The sequence below is a fragment of the Macaca thibetana genome, chromosome 9 (assembly GCF_024542745.1).
Source record: "Macaca thibetana thibetana isolate TM-01 chromosome 9, ASM2454274v1, whole genome shotgun sequence".
Taxonomy (NCBI): Eukaryota; Metazoa; Chordata; class Mammalia; order Primates; family Cercopithecidae; genus Macaca; species Macaca thibetana.
In genome coordinates this window covers 96823074-96836344 of record NC_065586.1, presented here as the reverse complement: position 1 = coordinate 96836344, position 13271 = coordinate 96823074, and the positions used below count along the sequence as shown (strand labels likewise).

At 49.0% G+C, this 13271-nt stretch overlaps 2 protein-coding genes across 8 annotated transcripts in view; one reads left to right on the top strand and one right to left on the bottom strand.

Moving 5' to 3' along the window:
* NDUFB8 (NADH:ubiquinone oxidoreductase subunit B8) overlaps nucleotides 1–13271 on the top strand; it is a 943883-nt gene that overhangs the window by 683482 nt on the left and 247130 nt on the right. The window lies entirely within an intron of this gene.
* PAX2 (paired box 2) overlaps nucleotides 1–13271 on the bottom strand; it is an 81660-nt gene that overhangs the window by 46922 nt on the left and 21467 nt on the right. For all 7 annotated transcript variants that reach the window (XM_050805019.1, XM_050805015.1, XM_050805022.1 and 4 more), the window contains exons 3-4: nucleotides 3003–3088; nucleotides 1235–1354 (exon numbers count right to left, since the gene is read on the bottom strand). In XM_050805019.1, coding sequence (XP_050660976.1) covers nucleotides 1235–1354; nucleotides 3003–3088 — 206 coding nt within the window. The remainder of the gene's footprint in view (nucleotides 1–1234; nucleotides 1355–3002; nucleotides 3089–13271) is intronic.

The following is a 13271-nucleotide window of genomic DNA, read 5'->3' as shown; positions in this document are numbered from 1 at the left end:
GCCAGGCCTAGGCCTCCCCTCCACGCTGTCCCTTCCGCTGGGGGCCAGGCTTTTCCCATTCTCTTCCCTCAGCCTAGGCCGGGGGATCTTGGACTGTGGGCCCAGGCAAGCTCAGCGTTGTCCCTTTTCTCTGCTCCTCACTCCATTAGGCTTCCCCTACCGAGGGTTTGTCTATGTGTGGAATGACCAGATAATTTATTGTCCAAACAGGACATTTCTAAGAGAAAAGGGAGATGCTGAGATGCTGACTGGCCAAGACGCAGAGACAACAGGCATAAATTGGGACTGTCCTGGGCTAATGGGATAGATGGTCACCCCTTTACGCTCATTGTCTGAGGATTCTGTCTCTTTCCTGGGAGATGTCTTTAAAATCCTCTGAAGGCCAGGAGGTTACCACTTCTCCAGAGGGAACCATGAGAAAATGGGGGCAGAAAGCAGGCCGGAGACACTGGTGTCTCTGTTGGTCTGGGTCTGCCAGCTCTGTGCCCCAGCTTCCCGCGTCAGAAGAGAACCAGATGGTAACCAAGAGACCCCCAATGTCATGACATTTGAAAAACACTTTGTCCCAGGCTCATCCCCACCACTCTCCCCCTTATGTCTTTTCTTCTCTCCTCTTCCTCTTCCTTCCCCATTCCCTTTGACACCCTTCCTAACAGCTTGGCTGCACCTTGAGGCATTCCAGGGAGGTGAGGGAGAGGGCCAGGGGATTTGGAGTGGCATCTCTACTCATGGAGAAGAAGAGGAGAGAGGGGTCCCATGTTCAGCTCCCTGTGAGGTTTGAACCGGGGGTGGTGTGCATGTGTTAAAGAGAAAGGACACCAGGGTTGGCTGCACATGACATCACTCCCTCACCTCCGGACAGATTGGGATCATGTCAGGACAAGGTAGGTTGGCCTTTCATCCTCAGGTCAGAGACCAGGTGTTCCCCCAACTCCAAAACCTTCCCAAGGTAAACAGTTCCTGCTTCTCCTCCCGGCATCCCACAGGGATCAACAGGGTGAGCCCTAGTGGCAGGTGAGGCAGCCTGGGCTGCTGAGCAGATGGTGAAGCTGATGGCCTCACCAGCAGCCACCCTCCCTCTCTCCAGGAGCCAGCAGGGCAGTTGGGGGACCTGGGCTTTGCTACTAAAATTGATCTTACAGCAGAGCAGCTGCGAGGCCGGGCCGAAACCGGAGCTTGGAGTCCAAGGACAAAGCATGCGAAGGGGAAGCCACACCTCTTCCCTCCTCCCTACCTTCATCACGTTTCCTCTTCTCACCATTGGAGCGAGGAATCCCCAGGATCCCATTGATGGAGTAGGATCCCACTGGGTCATTGGAGGCGCTGGAAACAGGAGGGGAGGCCGTGCTGGGAACTGGATGAAAGGAAGGAGGAAATGGCATCAGGATAGCAGTTGTGATCGTAGGCCAAAGCCCCAAGGCTCGGGGGCAGAGAGAAGCAGAGGACATAAGGAGGGATAAGGAGCCCACATTCCTCTTGTTCCTCTACTTCCTCTGGGGTCTATTTAAGAGGGGATTGCATTGCCACGTACAGGCTATTATTCACTTCTGTCCAGCCCTGAGGTAAGTGGTGCCCAGTCAACCCCAGGTCTTCTCTGCAGATCTGTGGATTTCACTGGGGTTCTCAAACTCACTATCCTAAAGACGGATGAAGTACAGGCCCAGGAAACACCAAAGCTGTCTCCATCTAGGCAGCACCTCCATGGTCCTCTAGAGAGCACAGCTCTTTGGATACCCCCTTGCACAGCTCATCCAGTCCCTGGAGTTGGGCAAACCCTTCTAATGAAGACCCAGCTCATTGTTCTCAGTCTCCTGGGCTGAGTCTTTACCAATCCTGATTTAAAGTCTGTGGCTTTCTAAGATCTGTCTCTGATTCTCTAGGGGACACAAGACTGGTCCTGATGTTCCCCAGGAGTGTGCAATTCTCTTTCTCAGCTGCTTTTGGTCTTGAAATCACTTGAGAAACTCCTAATTTCCCCCTTAGGGCACAGATTAGTGAACCCATTCACTCCATGGTGATCAACTCAGGTACAGCCTGGCCCAACCCTCCCTCCCAGCACACACTGTAACACTGGCCTAGTAAACAACAGCTCCTGCCAACTCCTGGAGGGCTGGAACTAGCCATTTCTATTACCTGCTGGTCAAGAAAGAAGGGGACAACTGCCAAGAGGAGCAGCAGGAAAAATGTAACCACATCCCAGCCCCTCAAACCCCAGGCCTCATCTATGGCTACAGTAGCACCAAGTTTCTCCTTGGGCCAGAGGGAAGCTAGTCTATGTGCGCTGGGGACAGAGGAGGAGTGTTAGCAGGTGTTCTAGTAGGCCTGGGTCACGTCTCCGAGAGGCCCTAAGCATGGCTCAAAGAATCAGGAGGATGGAGAGAGGAAGAGAGATACAGAGTGGGTGAGACAGAGGTTGAGCAATCAAGAGAGAAAGGCCAAGAGGAAAGAGGCCATGAGGAAGGAGGGAGACAGAACAGAGCCAGAGCTACACCTAAGAGAGAAGAGAGGGAAGGGCAGAAGGAGAAAAGAAGAGGAGGCAAGGGGAGAAGACAGAAGGACAATGTTAAGAACAAGATGGAATGTTAAACAAAGATGGAATAAGAAAGTTGATATGAAAGAAAGAGGGCACAGGTAGGGAGACAGAATCAGATAAAAACAAAAGATTATAGAGAAGGAGGGAGAGGGAAGCAGGAGGAGGAGAAGAAGAAAAAGAAGAAGAAATGCAAGAAGGAAAACAGTTAGAGAGATGAGAGGAGGGGAGAGGATAGGGACTGCCTAAGGCGGGGAAGAGGGAGGTGACAAAGGTGGGAGGCAAAGAACAATCCTAGTAAACCAGTATCTCTCAGGGAGACCCTATGTGGACAGGAGTTCAGGCGAGAGGAGTTGGCAAATAAGATGGGCCCTGGACCTCAACCGGGCAGGCAGTTCCCAGGGATGGAGCTGCATTTCCTGCCTTTCTCTAGGTGGGATCTGGCTTCCTCCCCTTCCCTGAGCCCTCTTACCAATGGTGTGGCCAGGGGCGGTCACTCCTGTCCCAGCCCCATCCGGCGTTGGGTGGAAAGGCTGCTGAACTTTGGTCCGGATGATTCTGCAACAGCGTCACAACAGCATCACACATCATATGCCCACTCCTACCCCGGCCAATTCCAGCCCAGCCCTGCAAAGGGGCTGTCTCCCAAGTTCCTCAGCGATTTCCTCATCCATCTGCTCCCTGCGTCCCTGCCCTCACTGACTGCTGCAAGGCACAGGGTTTTCCTTCTGTTGGCTCTGCAGATCCAACCTAATGTAGCTCTGGGTGAATGCAGCCTGCCTTATGTCCTGCTATGTGCATCACCCAAATTATTGTTTGATTTTTGGTAGCAAGGATCAGGGCAGCAGACCCAGTGAGCACAGCATTCTTTCTATTTCTGCAGGGTGAGGACTGCCCTGGTGGCTTGTTGTCCATCTTTCTCTCCTCAACCACACATGCATCTCCTCCTGGTACCAGGACCTCCTGGGTTTTGAGATCATTTTGGAGCTGGCTTTCCTACTTGGGGCTGTATCACAGTCCTTCAGAGTTGAGAGGATGAGATTTCCCCATATCCTGAAAGAATGAGAAGTAGCCAGGGAGGGGCTGGGTCACAGGTGACCCTTTTGTCCCCAGGACTCCAACACAGCACACAATCCCCTTGCCAGATGTCAGGTCCTGAACAACCTCCTCTTGAGCCCACTTACTGCCCTCAAACAAGTCAGAGCCTTGTTCCCATATGGCTGGCTGGTTTGCTGGCCTCCTTTTCTGAGGTTCTTACTTGGATTGCGGCTTCTTCGCCAGCCTGATTGAAAGGTCTGGTACCCTCCCTGTACATCTTGGGGAGAAGGGGCCAAATCAAACATTCCAGGAGCCTGCTTTTCAGGGATCTGAAAAACCCAGGGCTCAGTGATGCCAAAGACCAGTCCCAGGGCCAAGACTGAGGAATGCTCCCCCAACCCACTGGTCAAATGAGGGGCCTTTGGAAGCCACTTTTCTGATAGCATTGCTCTTCCCCACAGAGAGGCATGTGAGCCAAGCTCACCTCAACCAGCCAGGTGAGTCACAAGCCATGAACCAAGTCAGCTCTAAAAGCTTTTCCTGAACACTTGCAGGCGTTGGGATAAGCCAGCTCATAGTGCTGGATATGAAGGTGGGGAGGGGAGACTTAACCCCTGAAAAAGCTAAGTTACCAGAGGGAATCAGGTAGTTAGTGCTGGAAAGTTGGAGCGGAGGAACCATTCCCCTTGCGGGAGAGGGAACTGGGGAAGAAGTCGCTGAAGACAGGGAAATTGATGTAGATCTTCAAAGCTGAGTAGGGCTGAAATCAGAGGCACAGAGGATGGCGGAAAGGACACTGGGCTACGTGGCAGGGGCCCTGAGTCCTGCTTCTGATTTTGCATTTAAGAAGCCACATAGCCTTGGTCTCATCTCTCAACTTCTCTGGGCCTCAGTTTCTTCAGCTGTAAATGAAGGGGTTGGACTACAGGATCTCCACTGTCTCTTTCCCCAGTAAAAAATAACTTGATCCTAAGATGAACAAAGAAGTAGAGGGGAGGGCATCACAAGCTGGTGGAAGCAGAAGCCATGTGAACCTGCTGCCTTCTGGGTTAATGCCCAGAGCGGTCAGCCAGAAAGAGTGGAGGCAGGCAAAGGACTAAGAGGAAACAAGGGTAAAAACTTGGATGTGATGAGAACCATCACCATTTTCCACTTACTGAGCATCTACTATGTGCCAATATTATACACAATTTATATGACTTATATATATTACTGTTAATTCGCACAACCACCTCCAAAGTAGAGACTATTATCCTCATTTTGCAAATTGAAAACCAAAACTGAGACAAGTTTAAGTAGCTCACTCAAGATCACACTACTGGCTGGGTGCGGTGGCTCATGCCTGTAATCCCAGCACTTTGGGAGGCCGAGGCAGGCAGATCACGAGGTCAGGAGTTCGAGACCAACCTGACCAACATTGTGAAACCCCGTCTCTACTAAAAATACAAAAATTAGCCAGGCGTGGTGGTATGCCCCTGTAATCCCAGCTACTCAGGAGGCTGAGGCAGGAGAATTGCTTGAACCCAGGAGTTGCAGTGAGCTGAGATTGCACCACTGCACTCCAACCTAGGTGACAGAGTAAGACTCCGTCTCAAAAAAAATATCACGGTACCAATTAGGGCAGACTCAGAACGCAGCCTCTAAAATCTATGCTTTTTGTTACTTTGTCATCCTGCCCCCAACATGTAGGAACCAGGTTTAGAGGGTCTTAAACCATGAGTGATTTCTAAATGAGGGGTATCTGTACAAACAGATCCCAGTAAAGCAACATACATATACATGAGGCATGAGGCGATATGGAGCTGGTCTCAGGAAAGAAAGGGAAGAATTTGCAAGACAAGAGGAAGGCAGAATGGCCGGAGTTTGGCAACCAACTGGAGTCAACCATGGCTTTACAACCTCAGTTTTGTGTAACTGGAAGCTTGGTGGAGTTTACATCAGCAGGTCAGGAATAAGGCTGTAGGGAGGTGACTGGTGTTGGAGGGAAGTGGTAGTGTTGGTCCTAGATGTACAGCATTTGAGATGAAAGAGGAGCGTCCAGGTGCAATGCCCCTGCATCAGCAGGCAAAGAGGTATGGATTTAGGAGACTGTCAGGGACCAGGGAAAGGAGTATTTAAAAGACAAGAGGCCTAAGGAGTGGATACTGGAGGACATTTACTTCCAGGGACTGGGAAAAGAAACTGACCTTGCCTAAGAGTCAGAGAATTGGTTGCACAGGAAATGGCAGACCAAGATAGGTCAGTTTCACCTAAGTCAATGGAGAAGAATGTTTCAAGAAAAACACGACCTGCAGTGCCAACAGCAACGTGGAGACTGAAAGGAATTGGGAACAAGAAGAGGCACAGATTTGGGATTCTGGTGGCCATTAATGGCTTTGAGGAGGAGTCTCAGCAAAGCAAGTGGAGCAGGAGCCAGACAGAACAAGGTTAGGGAATGCATAGGGAGGAAAGCGAGGCAGGGCGGTAAACGGAGAGTATTGCCTCAGAAGTTTTTGGAAAAGGAAAGGACAGGAAAGTGTGGAAGGTGGAGGATGGAATGGGTAGCTAAGTGGAGGGAAGGACTTCCTGGGTAGGAAAGACCTGGATAAGCTTGTAGACTGAGGAGGAAGAACCAGTGAAGAGGAAGAGACTGAAATTGCCTTAGGGACTGTGGATGATTAACAGAGCAAGAGAGAACAAGGAAAAATGGAGTGCAGACTCCAGGGAAGTGTTAGCCAGAGATGGCATATTTTCAGGTGACCAAAGCTTTGAAAAGGAGCTTTTACGGTTTTTATCTCTCAGCAAAGCAGAAGGCAAGGTCATCTCCCAAGAGTTGGAGGGAAGGTTTGGAGTATGATCACAATGGAAAAGATTGGATAGTAGCTGAGAGGTGGTGTACAATCACCTACAAGAAAAGTCTAGAAAGATGCTGAGCAGCTCAGAGTACCTGCTCCTAGTTTACTGCAGCAAAAGCTTCTGTGAGTTCACTGGGCCTGTGGGTGGCTCTGGCTTGAGGGCTGATGGGCTCTTGACTAAGGGAACCCCAGGGGTGGGGCCGGCTGAGAGAGATAACTGGATGGGCTTGGGGAGTTTCTGTCTTTGTTACCCAGAGCCTCTGACCCCTAGGGCACTGGTGCAAATTTAGCTGAGGCAGCAAGTGATGGAAAATCACTACTCCCTGACAGCGGCTTGGTGGTGCATGGAGGAGGAGCTGGGCAGGGTGCCTGCTGTGAGTTACTAATGCTCTTGGTGTCCATCCATGACCTCAGGCAGTGGGCACTTGCCAGTACCTAGAGCTGATCTCGGAGAATTTAAGAACTGGGATCGTGGAAATCTGATGGTCATCCATTGTTCTCCTGTCTCCCATAGGACAACCCAACAACTCATGGCAATTTCACTCGGGGCTAAAGGATGAATGAAGTAAAGTAGTTGTTGATGATGATGGCCTGATACCATTTCCCCATGTTCCTCCTCCTTCTCCAATTCTTTTTCATACTTGGCCTCACAAGATAGCCAGACACACACCAAACCTCCATGGCCCCGGGCAGGTTTAGCCTGGAAGGTCAAGTTCTGGATATAGATCCCTGGAGGGTGCAGCCGGGACCCTGGAGGACACAGCTCTGCTCAGAAGCTGGGAGGTGGCATTTTTCCATATCTACAGAAAGACTGCCCTGCCAGGGTGCCCGCTCCCCACTTCTCTTTCCTTCACAAGATACTCTTTCTCCTCCACCATTTCTGATGAGAGCTCGCCCTTTCCTGGGGATCTCCAGGGCTTTGGCCAGGGCCCCGCATGGGGACTTCCAGGCACTTAGAGTCTCCCACACTTCCAAGGGAGTGAGAGCAGCAAAAGGAAGAAGGGTATGGGTTCTGGGCTCAGCCTGCCTTAGTCTGAATCCCGGCTTTGTTACTTGTTGCCTGTGAAACCCCTGGCAGTTTCTTTTTCCCTTCTCTGTAAAAGAAGATAATACTACCATACACTTCATAGGACTGTAGTGAGGACTAAATAGGACACTCCATGTAAATTGATTAGTATGATGGTTGGTTCAATAAATGCTACCTATAACAACAATGATGACCAGTATTATTATTCCTACGGGTGACCCCTAGGCCCAGCTGCTTTCAATTTAGGGGCTGAGCCAGATGCAGGCAGGAGACCTCCCTACCCAGTATGCCCCAGACTGGTCAATGCAGGTGCCACTGAGACCCTGGGAAGAGCATTGAGAAGACAAGAAACTGCAGCAGCGGTGGCAACATCCGACCCAAAAGGAGGTTGCGTCAGACTCTGAAGAAGACAGACTGGGGACTGGACCAAGCCCCACTGGGGTCACTGGCAAGGATCCACAGGGTACCCAAGGGATGGCAGGGGGTCGTGGCAGGACTTCAGAGCAAAGGATGACAGGGCAGGTGGGGAGGCCACTCCCTCATTGGTTAAATTCCTGGAAGACCCCCACCTCTCACCAACTTGGATATCAACACCATCTCAGGCTCTGTGAGTAAGAATGAAAGCCCTGTATGAGACTCCTATTAACACTGCGTTAGACTCAAGAAGAAAGAGAGAAGCCCTCCACCTTTTAAGAGAGCACCAGACATTCCTACTCCTCTTCTAGTTCTGCTCTCTCTCTTCCTCCTCCTTCCCCATTCTTTTCTCTGTGTTTCACTCTCTGTCTTTCTCTTCTCTTTCTCTGCTCCTCTCTCCACTTCCCCTCTCTTTGTATGTCTGTCTGTCTCCTTGCACCCTGAAGTCCCAACGTGGCTATGTGAGTTTATTGATTCCTGGGAGCTGGGGGAAAGCAGGAGGCAGGGCTGGGGTGCAGGCTCAGGGATGGAAATAGAAGGCTATAAATTATTTGTGACAGGAAAGCAATAGTGGCAGAGTGCTGAGCACAAGTCCTGTGTCACTATTAGATTCCTTTTAGCCTGATGACACTGTAAAAAAGGTTAAGTGTCTGCTGGAATCGTACACCTGGGGGGCCGGGGCAGCCTGGGAGCAGAACAAGCCACTGAGAGCAGGTATATCAATTCTCCAGGCCAATAATATTCCTCTCATTGATCGCCACGCAAAGTTCAAAAATCTCATTACAGCCAGGCAGACCGGGAACTTTTTACAAATCAATAGAATGATATAATGTATGTATACTTAGTACAAATGTATCTATTCATCTATCCATCCATCCACAGTCCGCCTCAGGGTTTCCAAGTTAACCTACCCATCATATTATGTTATGTTATGTCTGATATTATATTGTATTATATTATATGATAATAAATGGTGTGCAAAAACTCCCTGAGGTGGAGACAAGAAGAGGTCCTATTAGCATTGAGGTGACCTCAGACAGCTCACCTTGGGAGGAGTAAGGTGGCAGCATTTACAGGACTAGGCTGGGCAGGATTTCTAGGAGCAATGCTTCCTCAGGAGAGGCTCTAGTTTAAAAACAAAAACAAAAAACTGTGTACTGAGTATCTACTACATGTTAGGCAATGTTCTATGTACTTCAAATAAATAGTTCACTTAATCCTCACAACAATGCATTTTGCACACAAGGCTTATTACAACTTGCCCAAAGTCACCCATTTAATAAATAGCAAATCTGTGATTTGAATTCAGGTAGACTAATCCTAGGGACTAATCCCTTACCTGATAAATTAGACTGCCTGCAGGAGAGAGACACCCAAAGGCCCCATATTTTAACTCCTATTTTCAGTCCCTTCTGAGAAATGAAGGGTGAGGGGTTTCCCTGAACCTCAGTTTTCCTCAATAGAAAATGGGAGTAATAACACCTGCTGGACCCAACTGCTGACAACCCCTGTACATTGGGTCTCCAAGCTTGTCACCATGAAATCCTTTCCTGCTGTCTAGAACAGACTTGCTTCCCAATTTTAGAATTACTTCCTGGCATAGCTTGAACAAACCAGTGACATGACCAGGCTTGGGGCAGGCTGCTTTTAGGAACAAGATGTCAAGTATCTGGATATATGTGTTATATACATGTATAAATCAGCTTAAATTGTCCTGGAGTAAACTGCCCACTTTAGAGTCTTTGCAGAAAATATTTAATCCCTGGTATGGGGAGAGTCTTTCCTGATTCAGTAAATCAAAGGCACTCCAGGGTAGAGAATGTGCCAGATTAGCTGGCCCCACTGCCCACTAAGTCAGACAAGTGGTCATGGGGGCCTCTGCCAGTGGCCTCAGGCAGCCTGGGCATTATAAACTCGATCATCTTAGAGAACAAAATGATATTTGCAGCTGGGCGTGGTGGCTCATGCCTATAATCCCAGCACTTTGGGAGGCTGAGGCAGGTGGATCACTTGAGGTCAGGAGTTCGAGACCAGCCTGGCCAACATGGTGAAACCCCATCTCTACTGAAAATACAAAAATTAGCCAGACAGGGTCTCACACACTTGTGGTTCCAGCTACTCGGGAGGCTGAGGTGGGAGAATCACTTGAACCCACGATTGCAATGGTGAAGTGGAACCCAGGATTGGAGGAGGCAGAGGTTGCAGTGAGCCGAGATGGTGCTACTGTACTCTAGCCTGGGCTGCATAGTGAGACTCTGTCTCAAAAAAAAAAAAAAAAGGTATTAAAAAGGATATTTGTGGCCAGGCGTGGTGGCTTACACCTGTAATCCCAACACTCTGGGAGGCTGAGGTGAGTGAATCATGAGGTCAGAAGTTCAAGACCAGCCTGGCCAAGATGGTGAAACCCTGTCTCTACTAAAAATACAAAAATTAGCCGGGCGTGGTGGTGGGTGCCTGTAATCTCTGCTACTGGGGAGGCTGAGGCAGAGAACTGCTTGAACCTGAAGGTAAAGGTTGCAGTGAGCAGAGATCGTGCCATTGCACTCCGGCCTGGGCAACAGAGTGAGATTCCGTTTCAAAAAAAAAAAAAAAAAAAAAAAGAAGACATTTGCTTCAGCGAGGGATATTTTGCCCAGTTAATGCAAGTGGTTATCACTTCAACTCAAGTCTTTGAGAGCTGCCTATATCAGGCACGTATCCATGGCTTGGCCCCGAGGCAAGTCAGCAACACTAACAGCGGGAGACTTTTCACAGCAGAACCTTAAGTGAGATATCATAGATCACCCAGGAAGTGTTTACCTCTCCTGGAAATGGTCCCTACTCCTGAGAACTCTAAGGAGCTAGAATCTCCCCCCTTGTATACCCCAGGAACTGAAAAATTGAAATTTACTTCCTCCTCTCCACAGAAACACAAAGGAAACAGCATCTCCTCTGCACGTGGCTTCCTTTAAGGCAGGCCTGAATCACTTAACACACTCTGTTTTTGTAACCTCTGGCTGCAGTTTGGGTTGAGTTTAGAGGTCTTTTTGCCCATGCTCACTCACATGCCTTGCAAGTTTCAGTCTGGATAACTGACCATATGTCAGGCAGGGTTCTGGACATGGCCACTGATAAGGGTCAGGTCATTCTTCAGAATTGTGGGCAGGACCTTCCATTCTGGCTGTGGCAGGATGTTGCTGGCATACACAACCTGGGTTCCAGGTTACCATGGTTCCTCCCAAATGTGTCAACTCTTGTTGACTCTCAGAAGTCATAGCTGAGCTCCAAGAAATGAAAGTCCTACCAAAAAGCTGGCAGAAGGGTTTCCTCAAACTACTGCCCTTGAACTACCTGCATTAGAATCCCTCGGGGTGCTTGCTAAAATGCAAATCACCGGGTCCCACCTCAGACCTGAATTAGAGTTTCTGAACTCTATTTGAGAAGATTAGCTTAAGTCAGGGGGTGAAGAAACCATCCTTCTGGTTGGTTTCTCAAGGGGATCCTTGGGAGAGTTGGGAAGAAGTCTTAGTGAGTTAAGAAATTTCCTTTCTCATACTCTTATCAATCCACGTTTCTCTCCATCTATTTACCCTGACTCCAGCTGACATAGTCACCAAAATTCAATAAGCTATCAGTTGCTCTGTGGAAACAAAACCATAGGTTAAAAATTGAAATAATGTCTTTTTTTTTTTTTTTTTTTTGAGACGGAGTCTCGCTCTGTCGCCCAGGCTGGAGTGCAGTGGCGCTATCTCGGCTCACTGCAAGCTCCACCTCCCGGGTTCACACCATTCTCCTGCCTCAGCCTCCCGAGTAGCTGGGACTACAGGCGCCCGCCACCTCGCCCGGCTAATTTTTTGTATTTTTTAGTAGAGACGGGGTTTCACCGTGTTAGCCAGGATGGTCTCGATCTCCTGACCTCGTGATCTGCCCGTCTCGGCCTCCCAAAGTGCTGGGATTACAGGCTTGAGCCACCGCACCCGGCCAAAAATTGAAATAATTTCAAAATGGTTTTTGGTACATTCCAGGACGATAAATTCCAAATTCCAAGTAGGTTACTTAGATACCCGGCATATATTCTGCATCAACTTAGCCTTCAAAGACTGGCATTGAGGGCGATTATCCTTCCACCTCATGCCCCTGAAAGCCCAGGCCAGAGACAATTTACCAGGCTCGATGGGCCATGGGGCTGGCCCAAGGGGGCAATAGTGATGGTTTATATGATGAATGGTAAGCATATGGATTGATTTAACTTCAAGATATGCATAGGTTTAAAAATTAAGGGGCAATGTGTTTAACTAACCATTTGGAAACCAGTCTGCGGTGCATGCCAAGCCCAGAGCGTGATCAGACTAGCTTCTCTCACCACTGGCCCTGCCCTCATCTGTCAGAGCTTCTGGCTAGAGCTGGAGTCTACCAGCTGTCCACCCCCATGGTCCTTCTTGGGAAGCTCCAGAGGCTTGAAGACTGCTTGATATAAGGTGAACAAGGTACTGCTATAGATTCATTGCTGGGATCAAGTCTCCCACTCTGCACCTGTCCATCACCTACTCCCGTCCCACCACAGGCATGCCCACCTCCCTCTGCAGTCACCTGAGCAGGAGCAGATATAGGGCCTGATAGTGACTGCCTGGCCTCCCTACCTCTAGCCTTTCCTACCTCTCACCTATTTAGGCATTCAAAAACAGTCCATCAGTCTTTCTCTGTGTCTTCTTGAAAGAATGTGATACGGCTAAACCCTACAATCACTTCCTATCACCTGTAGGATAAATTCAGAATTCTTCAGCCCAGCCTTCAAAATCTTCCCTAATCTGGCTCTATCCTAGCTTTCCAATCTATTTCTCTCTGTTTCCCTCTTCCTCTCAGGGTCTAGCACAGAGCTGAAACCTTGTTTTCTTGCTTACTCAATTCACATAGTAGAGTCCTTCCCTGAACTCTGAGCTCTGCAAGGGCAGATGTCACTGCTATTTTTCTCATGACTGTCTTTCCCCAGCACCTAGCAATGGTGTCTGGTATAATGTAAGTACTTGATAACTATTTGTTCAATAACAAATGAATATCATTAACAATAACAATAATATGCTCTTGTTTTTTGTTTTTGTTTGTTTGTTTGTTTGTTTTTGAGATGGAGTCTCACACTGTTGCCCAGGCTGGAGTACAATGGCACAATCTCAGTTCACTTCAACCTCTGCCTCCCAGGTTCAAGCAATTCTCCTGCCTCAGCCTCCCGAGTAGCTAGGATTATAGGTGCGCACCACCACGCCCAGCTAATTTTTGTATTTTTAGTAGGGATGGGGTTTTACCATGTTGGCCAGGCTGGTCTCAAACTCCTGACCTCAAGTGATCCTTCCACCTCGGCCTCCCAAAGTGCTGGGATTACAGGCATGAGCCACTGCGCCTGGCCAATAATAACAATGACAGAATCTTAAGGGACACAGTGGGCCAATATATG